Here is a 25,899-nt window from a genome sequence, read left to right as displayed (position 1 = left end):
TCTCTCTCTCTCTCTCTCTCTCTCTCTCTCTCTCTCTCTCTCTCCCTCTCCCTCTGTGGCTGGTTTTATTAACAATAAATACTGTTTGTAGTACCCCTTTTCATCAGAGGATCTCATAGGGCTATTTGTGTATATGTGTATACACACAGTGCAGAGAGCGGATAGTGTGTTGAGAGTGTGTATTGCGATTAAGTGGTGGCCTTATGCCATAAAGTAAAAATAGAGTTTATTTTATCGATTGATAAGTTTGTAGTTTCCCCCACCGCCATATTTGGAGTTCTTCATAGTCTCTGTAGCCCCCCATCTCAACATCTCCCACCACTGGATGCGAAGAGACCTATTCCCAGCTCTATCTCACCGCCTCCCCCTGCTCGTTGAGAAGAAAAATATTCCCAGTTCTATCTCAACGTCTCCCCCTGTACCACAAGAAGAGGACTATTATAAGTCCCAACTAGGTGACCCCCTGCTTTCCAAGAAGCTAACTACTAGTGTTTTCTCCGCCCCCAGCCCCAGAATCCCCTCAAGTGTCTGCCCCCACCAGGCGAGCCCGAGTTCGCCTTACAACAATAGGGTAACCCATTGGACAGCCGTTCACAACCCCTCTTGACATTCATATAGATGTGAGAAGGAGGCCATACCCCCTTTCTAATGTTAGTTAAATTGAAGGCTTCTTCTTATTGTTCTCTCTTCCCCTCACTCCCTTTCTCCCTAAACACCTAGCTATGTGTTAGGACCAGACTGTAAATTGTTGAACTTGTTTGTGTATCTGAGTGTCTGTGTGTGTCTAAGTGCTTCACCAACATGAGATGAGATGAGAGATGAGACATTATTCTAAATATTATCTTTTCTCTTCAGGAAGTGGCAACAAAAGCAGTGAAGGATGCCCAACACTCATCATTTTAATTGTGTACATTATTCTAAATATTCTCTTTTCTCATCAGGAAGTGGCAACATAAGCAGTGAAGGATGCCCAAAACTCATCATTTTACTTGTGTGCATTAATCTAAATATTCTCTCTCTCTCTCTTCAGGAAGTGGCAGTATAAGCAGTAAAGAATGCCTAACACTCACAGACATTACGTTTTTCCAGGTTGCTGGGCCCGTCTGTCTGATTTTGTGCGTTTTGTGTATCACGACAGTGCACTAGACACTGGTTGTGTTATGAACATTGATATTAGAGAACCAGGATGGTTAAAGTAGACACAGGGTTTAACTAATAAAAGAATACGTTTAATTAATAAATGATGCGCATGGTTTTCACCGGTGCACAAGGAGGGAGTTGGCTCAACTACTGTAGTTCAATTACAATACATTTTTTTGCGAATACATCTAAATGGGTAAATTTCTGCACCTATCAGCTACTGCATGTGTAAGAATGACAAATAATTTTGTATCCTTTCATTTTATATTTTGTGGTTACGTGAGTTTTATATCACCAAAATCTTGTATTGTTCATGTAGGCCTATAGTCCAGGCAAAATAGCGTTTTTCGTAGAATAAATTGTAAAAGAATTTTTTTCAGCTCAGATAATTTCTATGAGGTGTCCAGAACAACATACTAAAAGTCCTAAGAAATCCTAGTTGGGGAAATATGTTTAATTCTCATCAATCCGAGATGTGTGCCAATAAGGCGAGACATCAATACACCCCAATGGGGCTATTTTTTTCCTTTAGTCTTATCAAAATGAAACTTTACACAATGAAAGTAACCATAAAAATAAACATTTTTTGCATTACAAGTTTCTTTGAAAATACATTTTAATATGCAAATGAGCTATACACTAATCGAATAAAGGCTACCCAAAATATATACGCATAGCCTAAATTTTTTCCTTTACTCCTACCACAATAAAACTTTGCACAATGAAAGTCTACATGAAAAGTAAAACATTTTGTATTAGAAGTTTCTTTGAAAATCAATGCAGTCCGCTCAGTGTAACGTGAAACCAGGAGGCGATGCCGGTTGCTATGCGGTTGCTATGCGGTTGTTATGAGGGATCTGGCCCTCTGATTGGCCAGGTTCAAACGGAGGCAAGACGGCAGTTTGGAGGAGTTAGTAAGACTACGAGATTACATGCAGAAGTCATTCTTACCAACTAAACGATTCACTCTCACACAGAAGACAGATGAAAAACCAGATAGACACACTTTCCAGACATTCCAGCTCTTTAAAATAATTTTGCCAGGCACCAAAACTGCTTCTCTTTTTGTAGTTAGCAAGTATTTCAGACCAGGCGGGCCACACATCAGACTTCCACTGTTTGTAAAGTAGCTTTGCAGTTTTATGAGAAACAGCAATATCTAGTCTAGAAACCCAATCAGAACATTTAAAGTTACCAACTCCTTTCTAACTAGATAATTCACTGTAGATACATTTTGCTTAAGGCCAAAACTACTTTTGATCTCTCATCTTTGAGTCGCCTAGCCTACTGAAACAAACTAACGTTAGCTTGCTAGCATTAGCAAATTCTATTGGGCCTCATTTCATTGCTAGATAACACTGTTTTCTTTTCTATTTTGTTTTTGCAGTGTGTTATGTATGTAAACAGGGAGAAATGGAGAAGTGTAAAATATGTAATGAGTCATTCAGTGATGGAAACACATCGGTTGTTCTACGAGCAAAAGGCAGCAATGGTGTGAACCATGCCAGTGCTCAACGTGGAAGTAGCATAGTGACAATTCCTGGAGACAGAGTACACATTGAATGCCGCCGCAGCTATTGTAAAGCAGAAAATATTGCACGTGATAATGTAATACCATCTCTGAAACAACAACAAATCAAACATAATCTCCGCTCAGAACATAACTTCAATTTCCAAGAGCATTGCTTGTTCTGTGGACAACCAACTGAAATAGATAAGAAACATAAGCAGAGAGAGAAAATTGATATCTACCCAGTAAGAACAGGAGACTTCCAGGAAATGATTGTGCAGGTTTGCCACTTAAGGAACGATGAATGGTCTGATACAGTTTTGGGGAGAATGTCATCTGTCCATGACCTTCATGCAGCCGATGCTGTGTACCACAACATATGCAACACTAACTTTCGAAATATGAAGAATATTCCAAGTCAATTCTCTGCAAACCCTGGCAACAAACCCAAAAGATTAAAATTAGGAAGACCTGAAGATTATGAGAGAACAACAGCAGTCCTAAAGGTGGCAAACTTTTTAGAAGAATACGATGATGAACAAATAACTATTCAAGACCTTATAGTCAAGATGACAGAGTACTTGCAAGACACAGGTTGTGAACCATATTGTGCAAAGTGGATGAAAATTAAAATAAAGGAACACTTTGGAGATAGAGTCATAGTGACCGGCCTGGAAAATCAATGTGTGGTCACTTTGCGAGACACAGCCCACTCAATTCTTCGTGAATTTCACAAGCAACAAAAATCTATGAATCCAGAAGATGAGAAGCTGAATATAATTAAAACCGCTGCAAAGTTAATTGGAAGTGATGTCAAATTCATGGAAGTCCTAAACGATTCTTACCCAGCCTCAAGTGACATTGCAGCTGCTGCAAGCTATGTTCCAGAGTCACTACGTGTTCTACTGAGGAATATGTTTGCTGGTAAAAACATTGATACAAAGGTTGCATCAATCGGGCAGTCCATCATGCAAGCAATAAGACCAAGGACGATGATTGCACCTCTTCAGCTTGGCCTAGGGGTTCAGATGCATCACCATTTTGCGTCACGCTTTTTGGTAAACACACTCCATGAGCATGGTTTTGCCTGTTCCTATGCAGATGTGATTAAATATGAACAGAGTGCAGCAGTGGCACAAGGAACTGAGATCCCTGGATTCACAGAAGAGCATCATATACAATATGTTGCAGACAACGTCGACCACAATGTGGCAACCATTGATGGTACTGGGACATTCCATGGAATGGGTATAATAGCTTGTATTACACCAGGAACGCAACAAAACAAACCTGTTCCAAAGATCCAAGTGACTGCTGCAGATATTGATGCGGTTGGTCGCATAAACATTCAGTACTTTATGATTCCTCCTATACGTGCACCTATTGTGTATCAGCCACTGGCTCTGTTGCCGGCAGATAACAAAACATCACAGCTGGATGTTTTGTGGAAGACATCCCTACTCCTTCACTCTCAAAGGCCATCATGGTCTGGTATGATGCAGATCCTGCATCTAGATGAACACCCTGGGAGAGCTTCAGTAACATTTCTTCCCATGATTGATCTTGATCCCAGTGATGAATCCTGCATATACTCAACATTGAGGTTTGTGGCAACTCATGCTCTGCAGTATGATGTGACCCCTGTTCTGACGTTCGACCAACCACTTTTCTGGAAAGCATTGAACATTATCCAGTCTCAGCCAAGCAACAATGAACTCAAGCGAATAGTCCTCAGGCTTGGGGGATTTCATATGAAAATGAGCTTCTTGGGTAGCATTGGACATTTAATGGCAGGGTCTGGACTGGAGGAGCTACTAGAGGTGGTGTATGCTGGAAATACAGTGTGCCACATGATGTCTGGCAAGGCTGTGTCCAGGGCAGTTCGTGGTCATATGCTAGTGGATGCCGCACTTAACACTATGTTGCTGGCTGATGCTTACAATGTACCACTACCAACCAAAGACACAGTAGAACACCCTCCAGTTGAGATGACGCCTGCCGCTGATACTGAGCCAGATGAAGAAGTTCCTGATACCCAAGAAACAGTCACAACTGACTTGAGTATTGCAAGTGAGCTATATGACCAAGCCATGTCCTCTAATATGCCGATGGAAGGACTTTGTTCTGCTGATGTTTTGGTGAGAATCCAGAGTGCACTCAACAACAAGAAGGAATCAATGCATATGAGGACAGCACAGCTTTGGCTGCAGTACATGGACATGATTGATATTCTGAGAAACTTCATCAAAGCTGAGAGGACAGGCAACTGGAGATTGCACCTTCAGTGTGTTCAAGATATGCTACCCTACTTTGCCACTTCTGGACATAGATTATATGCAAAGTCAGCCTATGTATACCTGCAAATGATGACAGCCTTACCTGAAACACATCCAGATGTCCACAAGAAATTTGAGGAGGGATTTCACGTAGTGAGGCGGAGCAACAGGTATTGGGCTGGACTGTCCACTGATCTCATTATTGAGCAGGTGCTCATGAGAAGTGTAAAAACACATGGAGGCTTAAGAAGAGGAAAAGGATTTACAGAGACTCAACGCTTGGTGTGGGTCCTCTCAATGCCAGCATGTGCAAACATCAATAATGCCATGCAGTCCTTCACAGGTGTCTCATATGAGACCAACGACCAACATAAAGACCTGTCCAAGGCCAGGCAGACAAGAGATGTCAGTGACACTCTTGCCCTGGTCACCTATCTAAAACAGAAAGACCCATTCACTGAGAACCCTTCCCTGCACAACATTGCTAATGGTATGACAGCCCAGCAGGGAGTCAATGTTGAGAAATCAAGGGAAATTGGGTGCAAAATTTTGGAGTCTATGGTAGGGAAAACAGTGGACGAATTCGCCTTCAGGAAAGCTGACCAAGCAGTGACACTTGCATCTAGATCAACTGTCAAGATCAAAGGAGAGACAGTGGTAGTTGATCCACAGCTGTTATTCCAGCGGCTTGTAGCAGTGGGAGACCGTTGTGAAGATTTACCATCACTGTTCCAGTATGAACTCTGCAGTCACCCGCCTGCTTTGTTTGAATCATCCTTCCTCCCCCTACAGGCAAACAAGGCAATTCTTGCCGATGTCCTCTGGAAATCTATTGAGCAGCAGCAAAGACAACCCAGCAGTGATGTCCAGCATGTCCTTGATGGGGGTGCATTACTACATCGTTTACCATGGCCACACGGGTCCACTTATGACAGTGTGTGTGACATGTATGTCAGATATGTCACACGGAAGTATGGTATGGCTACTGTCATAGTCTTTGATGGCTACACAGAAGAACTCACGATAAAAGACGCCACTCAACTGCGTCGAACAGGTGTTGCTCCCGGTGTGACTGTACACTTTTCTGGTGACATGATCATCCAAACCAAAAAGGACCAGTTCCTCAACAATAAGGAAAACAAACAACGGTTCTTGGTTTACCTCAGGGATAAACTTGAGAGGGCTGGGTGTATCACAGACCATGCAAAGCACGATGCAGATGTGCTCATTGTCCAAACTGCCATTACCTCTGCCAGAACAAGAGACACAGTCTTAGTAGGTGATGACACAGACTTGTTAGTACTCTTGTTGCATCATGCTGATCTGAATGCACAGGAGCTGTTTCTGGCACCAGAACCAAAGAAAGCAACAAAAACAAGACGGATATGGTGCATAAAGCAGACGAAGGAGTTACTTGGTCCCAAGGTGTGTGACAATCTCCTCTTTCTCCATGCCATTTCAGGCTGTGATTCTACGTCTCGTCTATTTGGCATAGGAAAGGGAATGGCACTGAAAAAAGTAAAAAATTACACTAGCTTTCTCGAACAAGCTACGGTGTTCAGCCAGTCAAAGGAAAATGTGGAAAAAGACATAATCTTTGCAGCAGGTGAAAAAGCTCTAGTAGCACTGTATGGGGGCGAAAAAGATGAATCACTGGATATGCTGAGATACAGGCGATTCTGTGTTAAAGTAACTCAGAACTCATCTCCAGTGGAACCTCAAACTCTCCCCCCAACGTCAACAGCTGCAAAGTTCCATAGTTTTCGGGTCTTCTACCAACTGATGGAGTGGAAAGGGGGAAGTGAACATATGGACCCAAAAGACTGGGGGTGGCATGTTTTGGATGGGAGATTAATGCCAATAATGACCGATCAGCCTGTGGCACCATCAGAACTACTAGATGTAGTCCGCTGTAGTTGCAAGAAAGACTGCAGCACAAATAGATGCACATGCAAAAAACATGGACTCCCTTGCACTTCCATTTGCGGAGAATGTCGTGGTACAAGCTGCACAAACTCACAGTTGCCTGATTTATCAGATGAATATGACCCAGAGGGGAAGAACTAAGCAAAGAACAAACCAGGAACTGATATAGGGGGTTCCAGAACCAAGAGCCATAGAGAAGAGGTGGAGGATCCAGGCTGGATTTTTTTTTAACTTTAAAAAAAACTTTAAAAAAAACTTAAAAAAATATAAAATATAAAACACCAACAAAAAAAATACCTCCCCTGTTGTTGCTACCTTGTCGTGGTGGGGAGGCTTGTGTGCCTCCGTGACCCTGAAGACTATACTGGCGGGGGTTATACCCCTGGTAGGTGCTACCAAGCCAGGCAGTTTTCAGGTTAGAGGCCAGTCTAAAAGCAGCATTGCATTGGCAGTAGGATGATTGGATATTCAATGAGTGTGGAGCTCATGTACATATTCAAATTCATATCAAAACAAACTTGTAATACAAAAAAGTTACTTTTCATGGATACTTTTACTATGTAAAGTTGTATTGTGGTAGGAGTAAAGGAAAACAAATTAGCCTATTTGGGTGTATTGTGGGCATGTACGATTAGTGTATAGCTCATTTGCATATTAAAATGTATTTTCAAAGAAACTTGTAATACGAAAAATGTTTATTTTTATGGTTACTTTCATTGTGTAAAGTTTCATTTTGATAGGACTAAAGGAAAAAATTGCCCCATTGGGGTGTATTGATGTCTCGCCTTATTGGCACACATCTCGGATTGATGAGAATTAAACATATTTCCCCAATTAGGATTTCTTAGGACTTTTAGTATGTTGTTCTGGACACCTCATAGAAATTATCTGAGCTGAAAAAAATTCTTTCACAATTTATTCTATTTTTGGCCCCTAAATGCCTTACTTTGCCTGGCCTACTAGTAGTTTTTAGGCATTGGGAGATTTATTTGTGGTGTAACTGCGCCCTCTATTGGATAGTGGCGGCTATACGCTGGATTTTTGCGTTCCTTTCTCAGTTTGCGTTCCACTGGAAAGAGAGGTACGTGTCCACACCTGTGCAATGTTAACTTTAACTATACCTGTTCTAACTTTAGTTTTAGTACATATGGTAACTTGTATATGTATTCCAGGATGAGTGCACTTAAATTTAGTCATGTTTTGTCGAGAACATTTATGTTTTATGAGCTTAGATTGTTAACATAGCTAACCTTGTGGTTTGCGCTCGCCGCTCTATCTTCGTGTAGTATAGCCCAAATGTTTCAGTTCTCCTTTTTCTTTTGTTAGGCTGGTTCAATCCATGAAGATAGAGTCCTGAATCTTTGTTCTCATTGAAATTGTACAGAATAAAGCGCCATAACAGAACGTCAGCGTCCTGTCTTCAGTGCACCGGAACACAAAGCAGTAGTCGGCTACATGGCATGCAGGCCGCGGCGGCTACATTGGTGCCGTGACCCGGATCTCATCGCTTCAGGGTGATCGCCGGTGGTTGCTGTAACGAGTAGGAACTCTTCGGGACGTTGACAAGTACTTGTTCTACTGTTAATGCGCAAATTGTAATTCTTGATTGCCTCTATCTCACCTAGTGTCATTTTGCATTGTGTTTTTTTTTTCTTTCTTTCTCGATATTATCATTTGTTACTTGTTCATATTTTAATACCATAGTCTAACACATGACAACCTTTGCAAAAATGACTGATGGTAAGGATGTGCAGACACCTCTTAGCCGTGGGGACGCTGCGCTGGTAAGCCTAGGTAGGGGCAGGCTTATGAGTAGGGTGGAGTGCACGCCGGTTGAAGGGGCTGGTGCACTAGGCAAACCTGTGCTCTCTTCCACACACTTACACACTGATGCACATTCCCCCGCACCGCATATGCGTAGATTAGGGGATGCTTCAGACATTGGTAGTGGTGTTAGTCCAGTGGGCCGTCCTGTATTCTCATACCCTCACACGCATACAGATGAACATTCTCCACGTCAGCCAGTGTCTAGTCCAGAGGCGCGTTCCTCAGACCTAGGGAACCTCATTACACAATTAGCATACGAGATAGGGGAGAACATTGCTAGCCAACTTAACAGATCTATGGGTAGCGCAGATAGTCAAAACACTCCTACACCTAGTCTGAATTTAGGACAAGGACAGTCTGACTTGAACATGACTGGAGTAACGTTAGTTAGGAAGACAGATGTCAAAGAGCCACCGTACTTCAGGGGAGATTGAACAGACAGACACACAGTGCACGAGTGGGAAGAAATAATGAGCGTCTACCTGAATAAGCGGGGTGTCCCCCCACAAGAGTGCTCCATGGAGATAATGTCAAGACTAATGGGAAAGGCTAGAGACATTGTTAAAGTTACCCTGCGCAGCATGCCATCGCTGCGGCCAGCTGAACACTCCAAGCTTGTCTTTGATATCCTGAAACAACATTTCAGTGAGGTAACCTACTCCTCAATGCCTCTAGCAGACCCCTCTCATGAGGTCACGATGACGCCGGTGAAACACTGTCCTGACCCCGCTCTTGCCAGTGTCCTGAAGTGCAAAATATCAGAGAAGTGGACAGCAAATGAGATTCAGGAACACCTCATCGAACATCAGAGAGAGGCCAGAACAATGTCTCATTCCAAATCTTGCCGGCCAAAGAACATCGGTGCACATCCTCAGACTTCAGCAATAGACACATTGCCTGCTAATAACACCACCGACCTTATCTGCTACCCGACGTCAATGGGGCCCTCATCCTCTTCTCAGGCCGAGGGTGTCTGCGTCCAGTCTCTCATTGGCTTGTTGAACCGTGTGCTGGAGCAGAAGGCCCCGACAGCAGCGGTCGCGCCACCCAGCAGGGGGGCCAGTTGCCATTGTTCAGAGTAGATGTAGAGTCTGTCAGTCTGATGAACACTCAACTACTGTGCACTGTAGACAGGCAAACCTCTGTATGGGCTGTTACAAGCCCGGCCACTGGAAGAGGGAGTGCCAACAGCGCCGGCCAAGAATTAACACCCCTCCACAGCCACAGCCACAGCTATCTAAAGCACGGCCTGAACATGAGCAAAGAAGAGCAAGTTTAAACTAGATGGCTCACATATGGAGAGGGGATGTGTGAGCATTAAAACATCGACCCTTGAAGAAAGTGGAGAATTAAAGGAGTTGTATGTCAATGTTTGAAAAACAATTTCAGATGATTGTACAGTAGTTGTTCAGAATATTCACACAGTTGAGACCTTCAGCGAGTTATTTCATGCACCGGTGACAGTTAATGGCCGCGCTCAGTTACAAGAGCTCCTTGACACAGGGTCAATGGCCTGCATGATAAGTGAAGAGGCAGAGCATAGACTGCTATCAGATAGCGTCCTGACCCAACCGCAAGAACTCCCGCAGCGCATCATCCTTGTTGGCTGTGGAGGAGTGCAGGTGAGCCTGCAGTGTTTGTATGATATGGAACTCAGTCTGTAAGGGGTGAAGAGCATGGTCCCAGTCATGGTTGTCGCTGGCCAGAAAGACGATGCAATAGTAGGCACCAACATGCTGAAATATGTGCTTCATCAGCTGAAAATTTAGAAAGATTATTGGAAACTTATCTCAAGCAACACACAAGTGTCTTCAGACGGCCAACAGTTTTTGGAGATGATGGCAAGCCTCACGAGATGGAGGGGTGAAGGTGTGCCGGAAAAAGTAGGGACTGAATAGTGAATACCTCAGGCGGTGACTCTCCTCCCCAAACAAGAGTACCTACTGTGGGGTAGACTGCCAAGTAATGTGCCCAAGTCACCTGGGAGCACAGTTATTGTGGAGCCTACCACCTCCAGGTGTGTGCCTCGGGGCCTCATGGAGGGGAGAGTGGTCACGCCGCTGTGGGGAGATGGCTGGACCCCCATGAAAATCACAAACATCTCAGACAAACCACTCACCCTGAGAAAGAACAGCAAGCTGGCAGATGTCTCTCCTTGTGTTGCCTGAAAGACACACTGCAGAAGTCTGGTCTTGGAAGCGTCGACATTGACCAATGTGAAGCGAGCCCCTCCACCAAGATCCAACATTGCTTGAGAAGTATCAAGATGTATTTTCAAAGCACAATCATTCTAGACTGTGGAGAAGCCGAGGGCTTTGTGCATAGAATCCGTCTCACTGACGACCGTCCTTTCCGTCTTCCGTATCGTAGAGTGCCGCCAGCCCACTATCAAAAAGCTGCGCCAAGTTCTCACTGAGATGGAAGAGCAAGGAATCATACGAAAATCAATGAGTGAATATGCTTCCCCACTTGTGAAGGTTTGGAAGAAAAATGGGGATCTTCGTATATGCACAGACTTTCGATGGCTGAACGCGAGAACCATCAGGGATGCTCATCCTTTTCCCCATCTATCGGACTGCTTAGCTGCCCTTGGCGGTAATGCTGTTTTCAGCATCATGGCCCTCACATCGGGTTTTTATAACCTGTCCATGCATGAGGAAGACAAGAAATATACTGCCTTCACAACACCACTAGGCCTGCCTGAGTATAACAGAATGCCGCAGGGGCTTTGCAACAGTCTGGCGTCCTTCATGAGGATGATGCTGAGTATCTTTGGTGATCTAAACTTCACAGTCTCTTGTGCTACTTAGATGACCTCTTGATTTTTGCCCCCAATGAACCGCAGGCCCTCAGCAGGTTGGAAGTTGTTTTTCAGAGGTTGCAGGAGCACAACCTGAAGTTGAGTCTGAAAAAGTGCCATCTGTTGCGGAGGTCTGTGAAGTTCCTCGGACACAAACAAACATGTCCGATTATTTCCATGCAACGGACCTTCAAGCTGCTCTGGCAGCTCTAACAAGCGTACAGGAGTCTTTCCACGAAATGTACAGTATATGTACAGATAGTATTACTGAACAGAGAAGGATCTTTTTGGTTTTTGCGGCACGGATAAGAGAAGAAGGAAGATTCTACGCATGCGCTCAGACATGGCGGTGTTGTGTGATAGTGTATCACAGCACCACCTAGCCGCCTGGCATGCATACCCAATCGAATTCCACACACTTTCGCGTCACCGTATGCACGCAGATTACCTCCCGAAAACGCTTGTCTAAACGCGGAATAAAAAGTGAAGACGCGACACCACTTTTGCGGCTTCTGTTCAGACCGTCATCGTGTAATCGTAGCCTCAGTTGTTGGTGCCTCGATTTATGTGTAGGGACCCTAGTCATGCTACTGCAGAGGTTTGGTGCTATTTTAACTATTAGTGGTTAAAAAATGCAGATTTGGAAGCGAAACTCAATGCCCCAAGCCAATAACATGGACGCCAAACATTGCGCCAGGCAAACTATTACTCGAATTTCAATGAAAAAGGTATCTGGAGTGCTTATGGGTTTTCATGCCAAAATGGGTTTTCATGTATCCCCATAAGGTGATCTAGTCCCCAAACATGTTTGTGCCTGAATTCATTTTAACGGTTCAAACCGATAACTGCATGTTTAGAATTGAGATCTGTAACAAAGACATTCATTATGCGACTACAATTCACAAATATGTATATGTGCAAAACATTATAACACAATCAACAATGTTGGTTTGCAAATACAAAACGTAATTACAGATTCAACAATCCTCTTTCACATCCGGGCACACATCTACAACCTTGACATTATAATTTTGCACCTAAACCAACCAGTAGCAAGGTGATCAGCTTGGATTTCTTTTTCACATTTCAAGACGAGCTGCAATCCACACTGCCGGAGGTGCATTTTGCTATTTAGGTTTAGGTGGTTTGATTGCACTCTTTGTTAGTTACGACAGCCCATTAATCTCATATTTCAATGTCGGTAATTTGATACTGATATGAAGCTTATATGCTTATGATGTACCATATTGACCCGAATATAAGACATTTATGTACTTATATTAGTGCTGTCAGTTAAATGCGTTATTAACGGCGTAAACGGAAACCAATTTTAACGGCGTTAATTTTTTTATCACGCGATTAATGCAATTGTATTTTTTTTTGGGCTCAAAACAAAGAAGCAGTAGCCTGACTGCTATGTTCAAGGCAGTATGTTTGAATGTTCATCTTTAATTTCACTATAGGCTTTTTTTTTGTATTGTCCTGTTTTGATCAGTATATGCCAATGTTGTTATCAATAAAAAAACATTTTCACAAGGCAAGCCGATGCACTTCTCCATGTTGATAAGAGCATTAAAATGAGAAAAATTAATGGGACAAAGAAATCAAGGGATATTTAGCATAGAAAAAAAATTTGATTAATCGTGATTACTCATGATTAATCGTGAGTTAACTATGGCATTAATACGATTAATCGCATTAATGCCATATTAAATATTTTAATCGTTGAACAGCACTAATATATATATGTGTGTGTGTGTGTGTGTGTGTGTATATATATATATATATCAGTGGTGGCTTCTCCATTGAGGAGAGGGAGGAAGATCCTCCTTAACATTGTTGAGAATAAAAAATGTAGATTGCCCAGACTACTGTAATGAATTAATACCCTTAAATATGACTACTTTAATGCCTTTGAATATATAATGTTCGTTTCCCTGGGTAAAGGGACATTAGCACCCCCTATCGCCTTTTGACAATTACTTCAGGGAGGATGGTCCTCCCTCAGCCTCCGTTGACTCCCATTCATTTCCCCAAAAGTACTGGCGGCCGGTGAATAACATGGGTTTCAATGGGAGAGAGGAGGAAAGTCCTCCTCTGAGTGGGTGTGACCTTACAGGCGTCTGATTCGCGCAAAAATCTAGTCGCGCTGCGCTATGAACCAATCAGCAGGATCCCTGGCTGGTGAGCAGTCTTGCCAGATTGGGCAGATTCCCCACCCAATTGGGCTAATTTTAACCACTTTAGACCATGCTTTAGACTGGGAAAATTATCATTGGGCGGGAAATTTACCCAATCTGGCAACGCTGTCGATAACAAACAAACCCGCTCTGCCTGCATTGCCGCTCAGTCTAGAGACGCAAAACAGGTGAAATCATCTGAAGGATAACGAGATTCTAACATTTGCGAATAAAGTGTACAATAGAAACATTGGAAACAGAGGACATTGTTCATGTTTAATTACACAAAGCATTCCATTAATTGAGTTACAGTGCTAAGTTAGCGACCAAAGAAAAAGGTAGACCACTTCGCAAAATCGAGATCCCCCTAGTGTCAAGTTCACGTTGGTGCTGCTATGCGACTTTCCTTGCTAGGCATCATGCCTATAGATCAGGTGGAATCTAGAATAATGTTCTCGTTATTTTACTAGTTTGCTACTCTGACCCTTCTGTTTGATATTGTGGAAAGGGTGAATGATTCAGAGCATGATGCATTTTAAATGGCATCACTTTTGGTAAGTCTTTTCTTAAAACAATTGTACCTGAAAATAAACATAGCTAAATTACAACCAATAACTTCAGTCATTGAGGGCAAAAATAGGCCCAGATTTTTTTATTTACTTTTACAAATCAAGAGTAGGCCTGATTTGACTAATGGGCTTTGCATCCTTTCCTTCTGCCCTTGTAGTTCATTTCAAAGACATGCTGCCCACCAGCTTTCAAATTACAGTGATGCCACTGGTGGCTTTGTATCAAATTTACATATAACTATCCCTCCCTACTATTTTGTAGTTCACCAAAACACCCTGACACAACTTGAGTCTCACATTCTTATGCCACCATACACCAACAGTGCAAGCAGGCCAATGGCAACCAAGCGCGTGGTCCTTCCTCCCTCACTTTAAAAACCACCAGCCGCCACTGATATATATATATATATATAATGGTGGCCCTGCAGTAACAGTTAAAGGATTTAAAGATGATAATTAAAAAAAAAAGCTTCCATCTTCAGCTCCTGCCTGCCTTGGTACCGAATTCATTGTATTGCTTATTCCCTTCATCCCCTTTTGTTTCCTTGCTCAATTTACTTGTTCTTTCTTTTCCTCTTCATTTTATCCCTTCTTTGTTTTTTTGTTTTTTAATATTTCCCTTCCTCCTACTACCTAGTATAATCTCTTTGCTCACGGCTTCCCTTCTTACATCTTTGTTTTTATATATTTGTCAAGAACGAAGAAACATTTTTATGCTGACAAATACTGAGCAGCAAATTTAGATTTGTGGGTGGTCTATGCCTTTGAAATGATTGACAGTGGATTTGGTTGGGCATTGTGGATTTTTTTTGAAAATTAGCATAGCATAAAGACATTATGCTCTCCTGACTATATCAGTCATATGGTGCACCTTGGCTGAATTGTTTCTCATTCAATATCCCCATCGATTTCAATACAATTCTGAGAAGGTAGTCTGCATCACAACTTATTCTTAACTGTCAGATCCCTTTCATCACTAACCTCAGCAATGGGACTCTCAACGTCGTCCCTGCACTCTGCCCCTGCCTCTGACTCACTCTCAAGCTATAAAAAGAGGTGGTGGAGTGATAATTATTCACCAAGCAGTATATATTCTTTCACATTGATACTAAGGCCCCGTCCACACGAAGCCGATTTCATGGCGAAACCGCAAAGGTCTTGTACGGTTCGGCCTTCCGTCCACACGAAGCCGGCGAATCCGCTGACCGAAACCGCAAACTTCTGAAACCACCCTCGGAGGTGGTTTCAAAACTATCCGGTTTCGTTTTGGTTTCGTGTGGACGCCTGAAACCGACTGAAACCGCAAACCATGACGTCATCGCCCCACCCCTCGACCTCCTAGCCAATGGCTCTTAAGCCCACGGAGTCTCAGAAATCACAACAAAAAAGATGATGGCGGACTACAAGCTTGTAATCGTTCTGCAGCATATCATGTCCCTTGTTGGGTTGCTAAGCCATTATTTATTGAGAATCTAGTTCGCCATCGTAGAAGAGCTGTTTGTTTGTGTTGTTAGTGGTTCGGGGGGCAGCCTTTATGCGCATGCTCGCCTCTTCTTCTTCTGGATTTGTGTACCAGAAGCAGCGCCCCGTATGGGCCTGGAATGTTTACTACAGCGTTTCTACAGATCTATCCGGTTTCGCTTGGCTTCGTCTTTACGGAGATACTTCGAAACCGGATAGATCGAAACCGTAACGGTTTCGCCCGTTTCGGCTTCGTGTGGACGGGGCCTAATACTGAATGTGAATTCAACTGATCTGTAGAACTAGGCTGTGCACCCAAAACTCTGAGCAGTCTACAAAAAATTTAATACAGACAACACAGAAAATCAACCAGTGGTTTTATCCGTTTGCAGGTTCACAATGTGATTGGTACTAATAAGATGGCGGTCATCTATTGGTTGTTCTGAGAAGTGTCTACGGCAGAACCGCCGCCAGGGGGACCTATAAGTTGTCTGCTCTGCCTGGATAGCTACGCGCTGGTTGTTAACTGATTATAATAAATAATACTACGTTGAGTCTGCTATGTGCGCCTCCAGTTATCTGCTTTAACGGTTATAACTTTATCAGTGTTTGATACACGACACCTATTTCACCCTCCCCCCCACACACACACACACACTTTCCTGTGTGTGTGTGTGTGTGTGTGTGTGTGTGTGTGTGTGTGTGTGTGTGTGTGTGTGTGTGTGTGTGTGTGTGTGTGTTTGTGTGTGTGTGTGTGTGTGTGTGTGTGTGTGTGTCCGGGTGTCATGGAAGAGGAAGTGGTGATGGAAGCAGCTTGAGAACAGCACTAAGATACCATTACCACAATGACAATTAGAAACAGAACTTAGCATTAGTTGAAGTCCTTATATAAGTTGTAATGTTGGTGCTGTTTGATATAAACTGAATCAAGCCATTTAGAACTGTCATTGCTAAACATTTATATATCATCTGCCTACAGACTATTATCTTTTTCATTAATGTTTACATGCAAGATATGAACATAAGCCCCTATCAAACATGCAATAAAAAAAAGCAGAAACACAGACAGGCCTTACATAGATACAAAAATGAGGAAGTCTAACTGTGACTGCAGTTATCACAAACAAAAGGCAAGGTGGTTTAAAATGTTTTTGTAGCTGCCCCAATTTGGATTTTATGTCGTGAAGTCTGAAGCACAATTTGTTTGGAAAAAGTGAAGGTGTTATGAAATCATGAGAGGAGACTTGAGAACAGTCGATCTCTGCTGTAATGTGATTGGTGGAGCTGAACTACATCAGGACTCAGGAAGTTACAGCAAAGAAGGGCGGTTAGCCCGAAGACAGTTTTGTGTGAGGAGGGATACCAAGCACCATATGGAGGAGGGATACGCCCAATAGGATACTAACTCAATACAACCATTCTATTGTAGACCCAACTGGGACACACATCTCCCGGTTATCCCCTCCCTCCAGGCACTGAGCGGACCCTCCCCCAGTCTCCTGCTTCCAGTAAGGAGGTCTGTGTTCTGTGTGAACGCTCGACCCGCTGGCCTGGGATGTCTTATCCTGAGAGTTAGCTCTCTCCAGGCCGCCTTAGTTCACTCCTCCCCCTGACAACCAGGATAAAGATACTGTAAAAGCTGTTTATTTAAGAGTTGACAATATTATGAGCCGAGCAGGTGTTGAATGCTGACATTGTGAACATGGTGACCATCCATCTACCACACACACTCTACAAAGACCATAAACATAAATACATAGAAACCACATTAGGACTTTGGACCCCACATCGCCGTCGCCATCCTTTTGAGAGGCCGAGAGCGGCCTGTAAACAAATACAACTGAACAGGGGAGGGAAGCTGCGGTCTCTCTGTTTAAAAAGCACTGAAACAGAAACGTTTTATTTTATTTCAGTTATTGAGGAACCGGTCCGAGGCGGATTCTATAAATATAACCCAACCAGCAGGGACGTACATTAAGGGAAGGCCACTTAGCTCTAGAATACAGAGTGCGTATTTCTAACTTGTAAGTAAAAATAAAAAATAAACAAATAAAATAAATGCATAAAATATACATACATATACAAACAGTAAAAATACATATATATATAGATAGATAGATATAGATATATACAGTATATACGCATATGTATGCATGTGTGTGTATATATATGCATATATATATATATATGCATACATATCTATATCCATATAGATTTGAAAAATTGTGTATCTCCATGTATATACAGTATATATACAAAATATTTTGAAAATAAATATTGCGAGTTACATTTCTAAAAAATATTTTGAATCTGAACATGTATTATAACGCATTATAATACTTTTTTGAAAATGACAACCAAAAATAAAAATGCATAAACATGCTTCAACCATGATTGACCAAAATCATGGACTTGATCCAATGTTAGGTGATGACAAAAGACACTTAAGTGCATTACACCATTGATTATTTAGATGCATTGATAAATAATGTAAATATATATATTTTTAATAGGCCTATATTTAGTTAACCGTTAACTGTTTGCTCAAAATAAGAAGTACCAAAAGGCATAGTTGAGAGTATCAATCCAAAGAAAATACAGTACAAATAACATCAAAAGCAGAAGCTGGAATGCTCCAGCCAAAGGACACACGGCACATAAGGCGCGTTCCGACTGAGGGACTTCTTGGAAAGCGGCTCACTGTTTGGCTACGCCCACTCACTGAGTTCCCCTCGCCGTCCGTTCCCATACAGCGACCTTTGTAGCGGCTACCCAACGGAGTTCAAATATGACGTAATTAGTTTGTCATAGGGCTGGAGTTGACTTGCTGCAGACAACGCATACGAGTACGGATCATGGCTGCCATGCGTACCATGCGACCGTTTGGTGCTTCCGTCGCGCACGTCGTCGCAAGCGAACACGATGCGGCCGCGAGATGCAATACTGGCAAGAAAGATGTGGGTGATCGAGACAATAAACAGTGACCTCGAGGTCAGGAGTTATATTAGCATGGCGGAAAGGTTCTAGGAGAGACTGTCGGACCTAGTCCGCGATTTCCCACACCTGTATGATAACACTCTTTCGAGGCATTTTTCTGCCGCCCTCTTAACAGTAGTAAAATGATCAGTTCTTTGTCTTCCAGCGTCTCCATGTTGTTTATTGACATGTGCAAGCAATACGCATGCTTTTGCATAATTTTCGGATCTGATATGACTGTGGTCTGCCCCTAGTGGAGACCTCCAGTATCGGCCGCGTAATGCTGCAGCAAGTCTGCACACAGGACACAGCAGGTCTCAGCAGGGCTGCGACCTGCTGCGACCTGCTGACCTGTGACTAAGGGCGTGTCTGACGTATAGGGGACTAGTCTTTGTAGACGCATACTAAATTGCTTCCCGCTACAAAGCCGTTTTGTGGATATAAATACAAAAGATGACACAAACAACAGGTGACTAAAAACAATCCTATCGTTCCACACTTCTTTAAAAAAATATAACGGCCGGATTTTTCCTGCTTCTTCCTGCTTGTTATTGCAAAAAGGATCCAGTAAACGTGTGGAGTGTATTTGCATAGCCACGATCTGATTGGCCGACGGATCCGCCTCTGCCGCCTTAATCATACGTCGAACTAACGTCATATCCCGCCTCAACCGTATCCAATCAGCCTCGACTATAGTTAGGTGATACCTGAGTCGCTAACTGAACCGCTAAACTGTGAAGTTGGGCGCATCCTGTCCCCCAAGCCACACCCATAGCGGCTCACTGGAGGGAAGAGTCCCTCAGTCGGAACGGGCCTATTAGCCAGGGATTGAACCAGCAGCCTTCTAAGCACGTCCGTGCTTGTCAACCTGGGCATAAATACCTTCGGGAGAGGCTGTTTGACGGGGAATGGGTTCTAAAGGGATAGAAGAGGGTCCTAACATACTGTAGACGGTGGGAGACTGGTCACCGTTTGGACTCTGGAAAGAACATTTACATAAGTTTGTTGCATTGTTCAATTATCTTATAAACAAGAAGTACCAATTCCCATTTTATCAACATGTTATGTATGTATGGTTGTCTTACAAACTTTTGTCGTATTTGGTTTTAATGATTATAGAACATGTAAGTATGACGTGTAGGAAATCAGCTTACCAGGTCATCGCTACCAGGAGAATTTATTTCCCGTTTATCTTTATGGTGGTCATGTGGAAAAAAGGTTCCAAAAATTATTTATGCATTTATTTATTTAATGCAAACTGGTGACAAAAGTGTAACTTACTCTTTTTCCTCTGTTTGTAAATAGCACCCAGAATGCCAACCAGAATAAGAATGACCAGAAAGAATGGAATGATGATTAATAGATTTCCTTGCTGTGGGTTGATGTAAGGAATATCTGTCAACAAACAAAACAGAAAATGGAACAATACTACCGTTGTGTTTCATCAAACTGCACAGTTTCGACTCTCACTACAATTCTGAATGTAGGATGTCTACATTTAAATGCTTTAAAATGGAAAAAAAAATAAGCATATATATTAGAGGTGCTGTAGGCTGTTGTTCATGTGTAGTTGGCTAAATATGGCTTAGCCATCCGTCAGCCATTAGTGAGAGAGATGTTTTGGGTTGATGGGGCCCAAGCCTCTGCACAAGAGTTGTGATTTCACAACACAAAAGTAACACTCAATTTGTGGAGGGAACAGAGAGGGGGGGGACGTGTTTTGGTTGATTTGTTGAAAAATCTATTCTCTCTCTCTCTCTCTCTCTCTCTCTCTCTCTCTCTCTCTCTCTCTCTCTCTCTCTCCTACAGCAACTTTAATGCCACACAACCAATAAAGTCACTGGTGTTTTAGTATTCTTATTATCTATTCATGCTTGTCCAATCATACACTGAGATCAACGTAAATACATTTAGAATTTGCATTTGTCCAATCAATATTTTCCCCGATCTTACCATCATCTTCAAAACACAGAGGTTTAATCTCCATCGTGGCCTTTGACCAGCTCACTTTGTTGCTATGGTTACAGACGGCGTTCAAACCATTTGAGAGGTAGATTTGGAGCGAGCCATCAGAGGTCACGACCTCTGCTGGGTCTTCTCCATCCTCAGAGCAGGTCCGAGGGGTGCACGTGAAGGTGGAGTTTAAGGAGGAGCTCTGAGTGCTACAGGTCACGGTCACTTTACAGGATTCAGGACTGAGAGACACAGACGACACATTCAGGACCACTGGTGATACCCGCTCTGGAACAAGGAGATTTAGATATCATTAAAATACAAACAAAGAAACAGCTTGTTTCGAATGGCTGTGCTCTGTTTCAGTGAACATACCTTGAACTGTGACGTGGTATTCAGCGACAATGTCTTGTGTTGCAGAAATAACTACTGCTTCGTAAAGTCCACTTTCATTTAATCGTAGGTTTTTAATTTGCAAAGAAAACGTTGTTTTGGAAAACTCTGCCCTTTTTCCATAGTATTTTTTAGGCTCTGTACCAGGTTGATATGTTAATATAGTGTATTTTTTTAATTGTATTGTAGCTCGCCAGAGAAATTGATCTACAGGTGTCGGTCCATGGATTACCATAGATAAATCGTCTCCCTCCAGCACAAACAAGGTTTCCATTGGGTGCCCTGAAACAAATATTAACAAAATAATTACACAGGAAATATCTTTTCATCTGCATAAATTAATTTCTCCAGCTATCTAGTAGGGCTGGCCCGAATGCCATTTTTCAGGCTTCCAATACTCGTTGGTTTTTCCGAGCGAATATTCGAATACTCGTTCCAGAAAAAAACACCATCAAAAACAACATTAATAATCCCTATATACTCCCTGGAACCGATTTTGACAGTATCTTCATATTTTGTTGAAGATTTAATAGCTTTTGAACGTTAATTAGTAGGCCTAAGTAGGTTGAAGTTCCTTAGTTTTTCCCCGTGAAAGCAAACAGCTGTTGCTCCGTTCCAAATCAGCTGTTCTCTGCCATCTCAGCCCTTACGGGAGCTTTTCAATTCATCCTGGAACGCGCATCTTTTCAGGGAATTTGTACAATAAATCCATAACAAATACCGAATATTGATTGTCTTATGTGTCCATATTATATCCATTATATTGATATATATATATATATATATATATATATATATATATCAATATATATATATATATACATATATATATATATATATATATATATATATATATATATATATATATATATATATATAGGCTATATATATAGCCTAAATGTATTTTTTTTTTTTACTTTTACTATTTTTTTCTATTGTAATACCATTATATCGAAATATACAAAAAGCCAGCAACAACATATCTACATACGTAGCCTATTAAATGGCCCCGATTATCTTAACTGAAATAGAATCAAGTCAAAACTCCATCTTCCCCTTTACTCAGTTGTATGGTCACACTATTCCCTAACATAATATATAATAGGTACACAATAAATTCAAACGATTAACCCATAGTCCTGAGTAGTTCATAAATTCAGGAGTACATTGCGAGCTGTAATCTAGCGTTTCCAATGTTAGACAGTTAGAAAAGCGCAGCCTATATTGTAGGCGAGAACGGAATAGAGAAATAACGTCTCAGAGCAATGCCCATTGCTCTGAGACGTTGAACAGTTATCTTCTAACAATGAAAGCAATAGGCGGCACATATCAGAGACAAATGATAGAAAAAGAGTTTGGGGATTTACCTTGTAGGCCTCTGAACCAAAAACTAAATACATAAAGAGCCGAGAGAAATACAGAGTAGGGAGTCATGGTAGATAAAGTGGCACTGCATCGAGACATGAGACATGAGGAAATGGTTATCGCTCTCGGTCGCTCTCTCTCTGTGTTCGAAATCGTTCCCTATACACTCACTCACTATTTCCTATACTATATAGGGAACCAGTGACAGCTGGTGGTGATTTTGGGTAGGTGGGCTGACGAATGCATTAAATGTATCAATACTTCACAGGGCTCCAGACGCCATGAGGTCACCTTTATATCTATGTTCATAACTTTCATATAATGTGAATGATTTTTAAACAAGAATAAGGTGTAGAGAAATGCGTGTCTTTATTTAAAGCACAATTATAAAAAAAAAGAAAAATCTCATCTCATCTCATTTTCGTCCGCTTATCCGGGGTCGGGTCGCGGGGGGAGCAGCTCAAGCAGGGGGCCCCAGACTTCCCTTTCCCAGGCCACATTGACCAACTCTGACGGGGGGATCCCGAGGCGTTCCCAGGCCAGTGTTGAGATATAATCTCTCCACCTAGTCCTGGGTCTTCCCCGAGGTCTCCTCCCCACTGGACGTGCCTGAAACACCTCCCAAGGAAGGCGCCCAGTGGGCATCCTTACCAGATGCCCGAACCACCTCAGCTGACTCCTTTCTAAGTAAAGGAGCAGCGGCTCTAATCCGAGTTCCTCACGGATGGCTGAGCTTCTCTCCCTATCCCTAAGGGAGACGCCAGCCACCCTTCTGAGAAAACTCATCTCGGCCGCTTGTACCCGCGATCTCGTCCTTTCGGTCATCACCCAGCCCTCATGACCATAGGTGAGGATAGGAACGAAGATCGACCGGTAGATCGAGAGCTTTGCCTTGCGGCTCAGCTCTCTTTTCGTTACAACGGTGCGGTAAAGCGAACGCAATACCGCCCCCGCTGCTCCGATTCTCCGGCCAATCTCACGCTCCATAGTACCCTCACTCGCGAACAAGACCCCGAGGTACTTGAACTCCTTCACTTGGGCTAAGGACTCATTTCCTACCCGGAGTAAGCAATCCATCGGTTTCCTGCTAAGAGTCATGGCCTCAGATTTAGCGGTGCTGATCCTCATCCCAGCCGCTTCACACTCGGCCGCCAGCCGATCCAGTGAGTGCTGAAGGTCACAGGCCGATGATCCAATGAGGACCGCATCATCTGCAAAAAGCAGTGACGAGATCCTCAGACCACCGAACTGCAACCCCTCCCCACCACGACTACGCCTCGATATCCTGTCCATGTATATCACAAACAGGATTGGTGACAAGGCGCAGCCCTGGCGGAGACCAGCACCCACTGAGAACGAAACTGACTGGCTGCCGAGGACGCGAACACAGCTTTCGCTTTGGGAGTACAGGGATTGGATGGCCCTGAGGATAGACCCCCTTACCCCATACTCCCGCAGCACCTCCCACAGTTTCTCCCGGGGGACCCGGTCATACGCCTTCTCCAGATCCACAAAACACATGTAGACCGGATGGGCATAGCTGGTCCGTAGTTCCACGTCCGGGGCGAAAACCGCATTGTTCCTCTTCAATCTGAGGTTCGACGATCGGCCGAACCCTCCTTTCCAGCACCTCCTTTGCCACTCCTTTGGCACTGTACCCGACTCCCACGCGATGTTGAATAGGCGTGTCAACCATGACAGCCCCTCAACACCCAGAGCCTTTAGCATTTCTGGCTGGATCTCATCAATCCCTGGGGCTTTGCCACTGCAGAGATGTTTGACTACCTCAGTGACCTCCACCAGGGAAATTGACGACGAAACACCATCAACCTCGAGCTCTGCCTCCAACATAGAGGGCGTGTCATTCGGATTCAGGAGTTCCTCAAAGTGTTCCTTCCAACGTCCTCCTCAGTTGAGGTCAACAGAGTCCCATCCTTACTGTACACAGCTTGGATGGTTCCCCGTTTCCCCCTCCTGAGGTGCCGGATAGTCTTCCAGAAACACTTTGGTGCCGACCGAAAGTCCTTCTCCATGGCCTCTCCGAACTTCTCCCACACCCGCTGCTTAGCCTCCGACACGGCAGCAGCTGCAGCCCTTCGGGCCTGTTGGTACCCTGCAACCGAGTCAGGAGTCCTCCAGGATATCATATCCCGGAAGGCCTCCTTCTTCAATCGGACGGCTTCCCTGACCACCGGTGTCCACCACGGTGTCCGAGGGTTACCGCCCCTTGAGGAGCCCAAGACCCTGAGGCCACAGCTAGCCACCGCAGCTTCAGCAATGGAGGCTTTGAACACCGCCCACTCCGGCTCAATGCCCCCAACCTCCACAGGAATGCCAGAAAAACTCTGCCGGAGGTGTGAGTTGAAGATACCTAGGACGGGGGCCTCCTCCAGACGTTCCCAGTTCACCCGCACTACTCGTTTGGGCTTACCAGGTCTATCCGGAAATTTGCCCCATTCCCTGATCCAACTCACAACCAGATGGTGGTCGGTTGGCAGTTCCGCCCCTCTCTTTACCCGAGTGTCCAAAACATGCGGCCTGAGATCAGATGACACGATCACAAAATCGATCATTGATCTTCGGCCTAGGGTACTCTGGTACCAGGTACACTTATGAGCACCCTTATGTTCGAACATGGTGTTTGTTATGGATAATCCATGACTAGCACAGAAGTCCAATAACAAACGACCGCTCGGGTTTAGATCAGGGAGGCCGTTCCACCCCACCACGCCTCTCCAGGTGTCTCCATCGTTGCCCACGTGGGCGTTGAAGTCACCCAGCAGAACTACGGAGTCCCCTACTGGAGCCCCATACAGGACTCCATTCAGGGTCTTCAAGAAGGCAGAGTACTCTGAGCTGCTGTTTGGTGCATACGCACAAACAACAGTCAGAGTTTTCCCCCCTACAACCCTTAGGCGCAGGGAGGCGACCCTCTCGTCTACCGGGGTAAACTCCAACACCGCGGCGCTCAGCCGGGGATTTATGAGTATCCCCACACCCGCCCGGCGCCTCACGCCCTCGGCAACTCCGGAGAAGAATAGAGTCCAACCCTTATTCAGGAGTACGGTACCAGAGGTGAGACTGTGCGTGGAGGTAAGCCCCACCAGATCTAACTGATAGCGCTCCACCTCCCTCACAAGCTCCGGTTCCTTTCCCCACAGCGAGGTGACGTTCCACGTCCCCAGATCCAGCTTCTGCCGCCCGGGTCTGGTCCGTCGAGACCCCTGACCTTCGCTGCCACCCATGTGGCTGCGCACCCGACCCCAACGGGTCTTCCCAAAGGTGGTGGGCCCATGGGATGAAGAGAGGGGGGGTGCCACGTAGTTTGTTCGGGCTGTGCCCGACCGGGCTCCGTGGCAAACCCGGCCACCAGGCGCTCGCCATCGAGCCCTCCGTCTGGGCCTGGCACCAGACGGGGGCCCCGGGCTTCCTCCAGGCCGGGACACATCTCCTCTTCTTCCGTTATTCATTGAGGATTTTTGAACCATTCTTAGTCTGGCCCCTCACCTGAGACCACTCTGCC

At 44.0% G+C, this 25,899-nt stretch overlaps 1 protein-coding gene across 1 annotated transcript; it reads right to left on the bottom strand.

Moving 5' to 3' along the window:
- Positions 1-17,317: 17,317 nt before the first annotated feature.
- Positions 17,318-22,514, bottom strand: LOC115549091 (uncharacterized). The gene is made up of 6 exons (XM_030364105.1): positions 22,379-22,514; positions 20,994-21,293; positions 20,619-20,906; positions 19,947-20,060; positions 19,820-19,857; positions 17,318-19,644 (listed from the first exon to the last, which is right to left on the bottom strand). Exons 1-6 carry the CDS (start codon positions 22,473-22,475, stop codon positions 19,510-19,512), a joined length of 972 nt encoding a protein of 323 aa, XP_030219965.1. The 5' UTR covers positions 22,476-22,514; the 3' UTR covers positions 17,318-19,509.
- Positions 22,515-25,899: the final 3,385 nt, after the last annotated feature.

Source organism: Gadus morhua, chromosome 8 (genome assembly GCF_902167405.1).
Source record: "Gadus morhua chromosome 8, gadMor3.0, whole genome shotgun sequence".
NCBI classification, from domain to species: domain Eukaryota; kingdom Metazoa; phylum Chordata; class Actinopteri; order Gadiformes; family Gadidae; genus Gadus; species Gadus morhua.
Note: the sequence above shows the minus strand (reverse complement) of the source record. Positions and strands in the feature narration are given on the sequence as shown.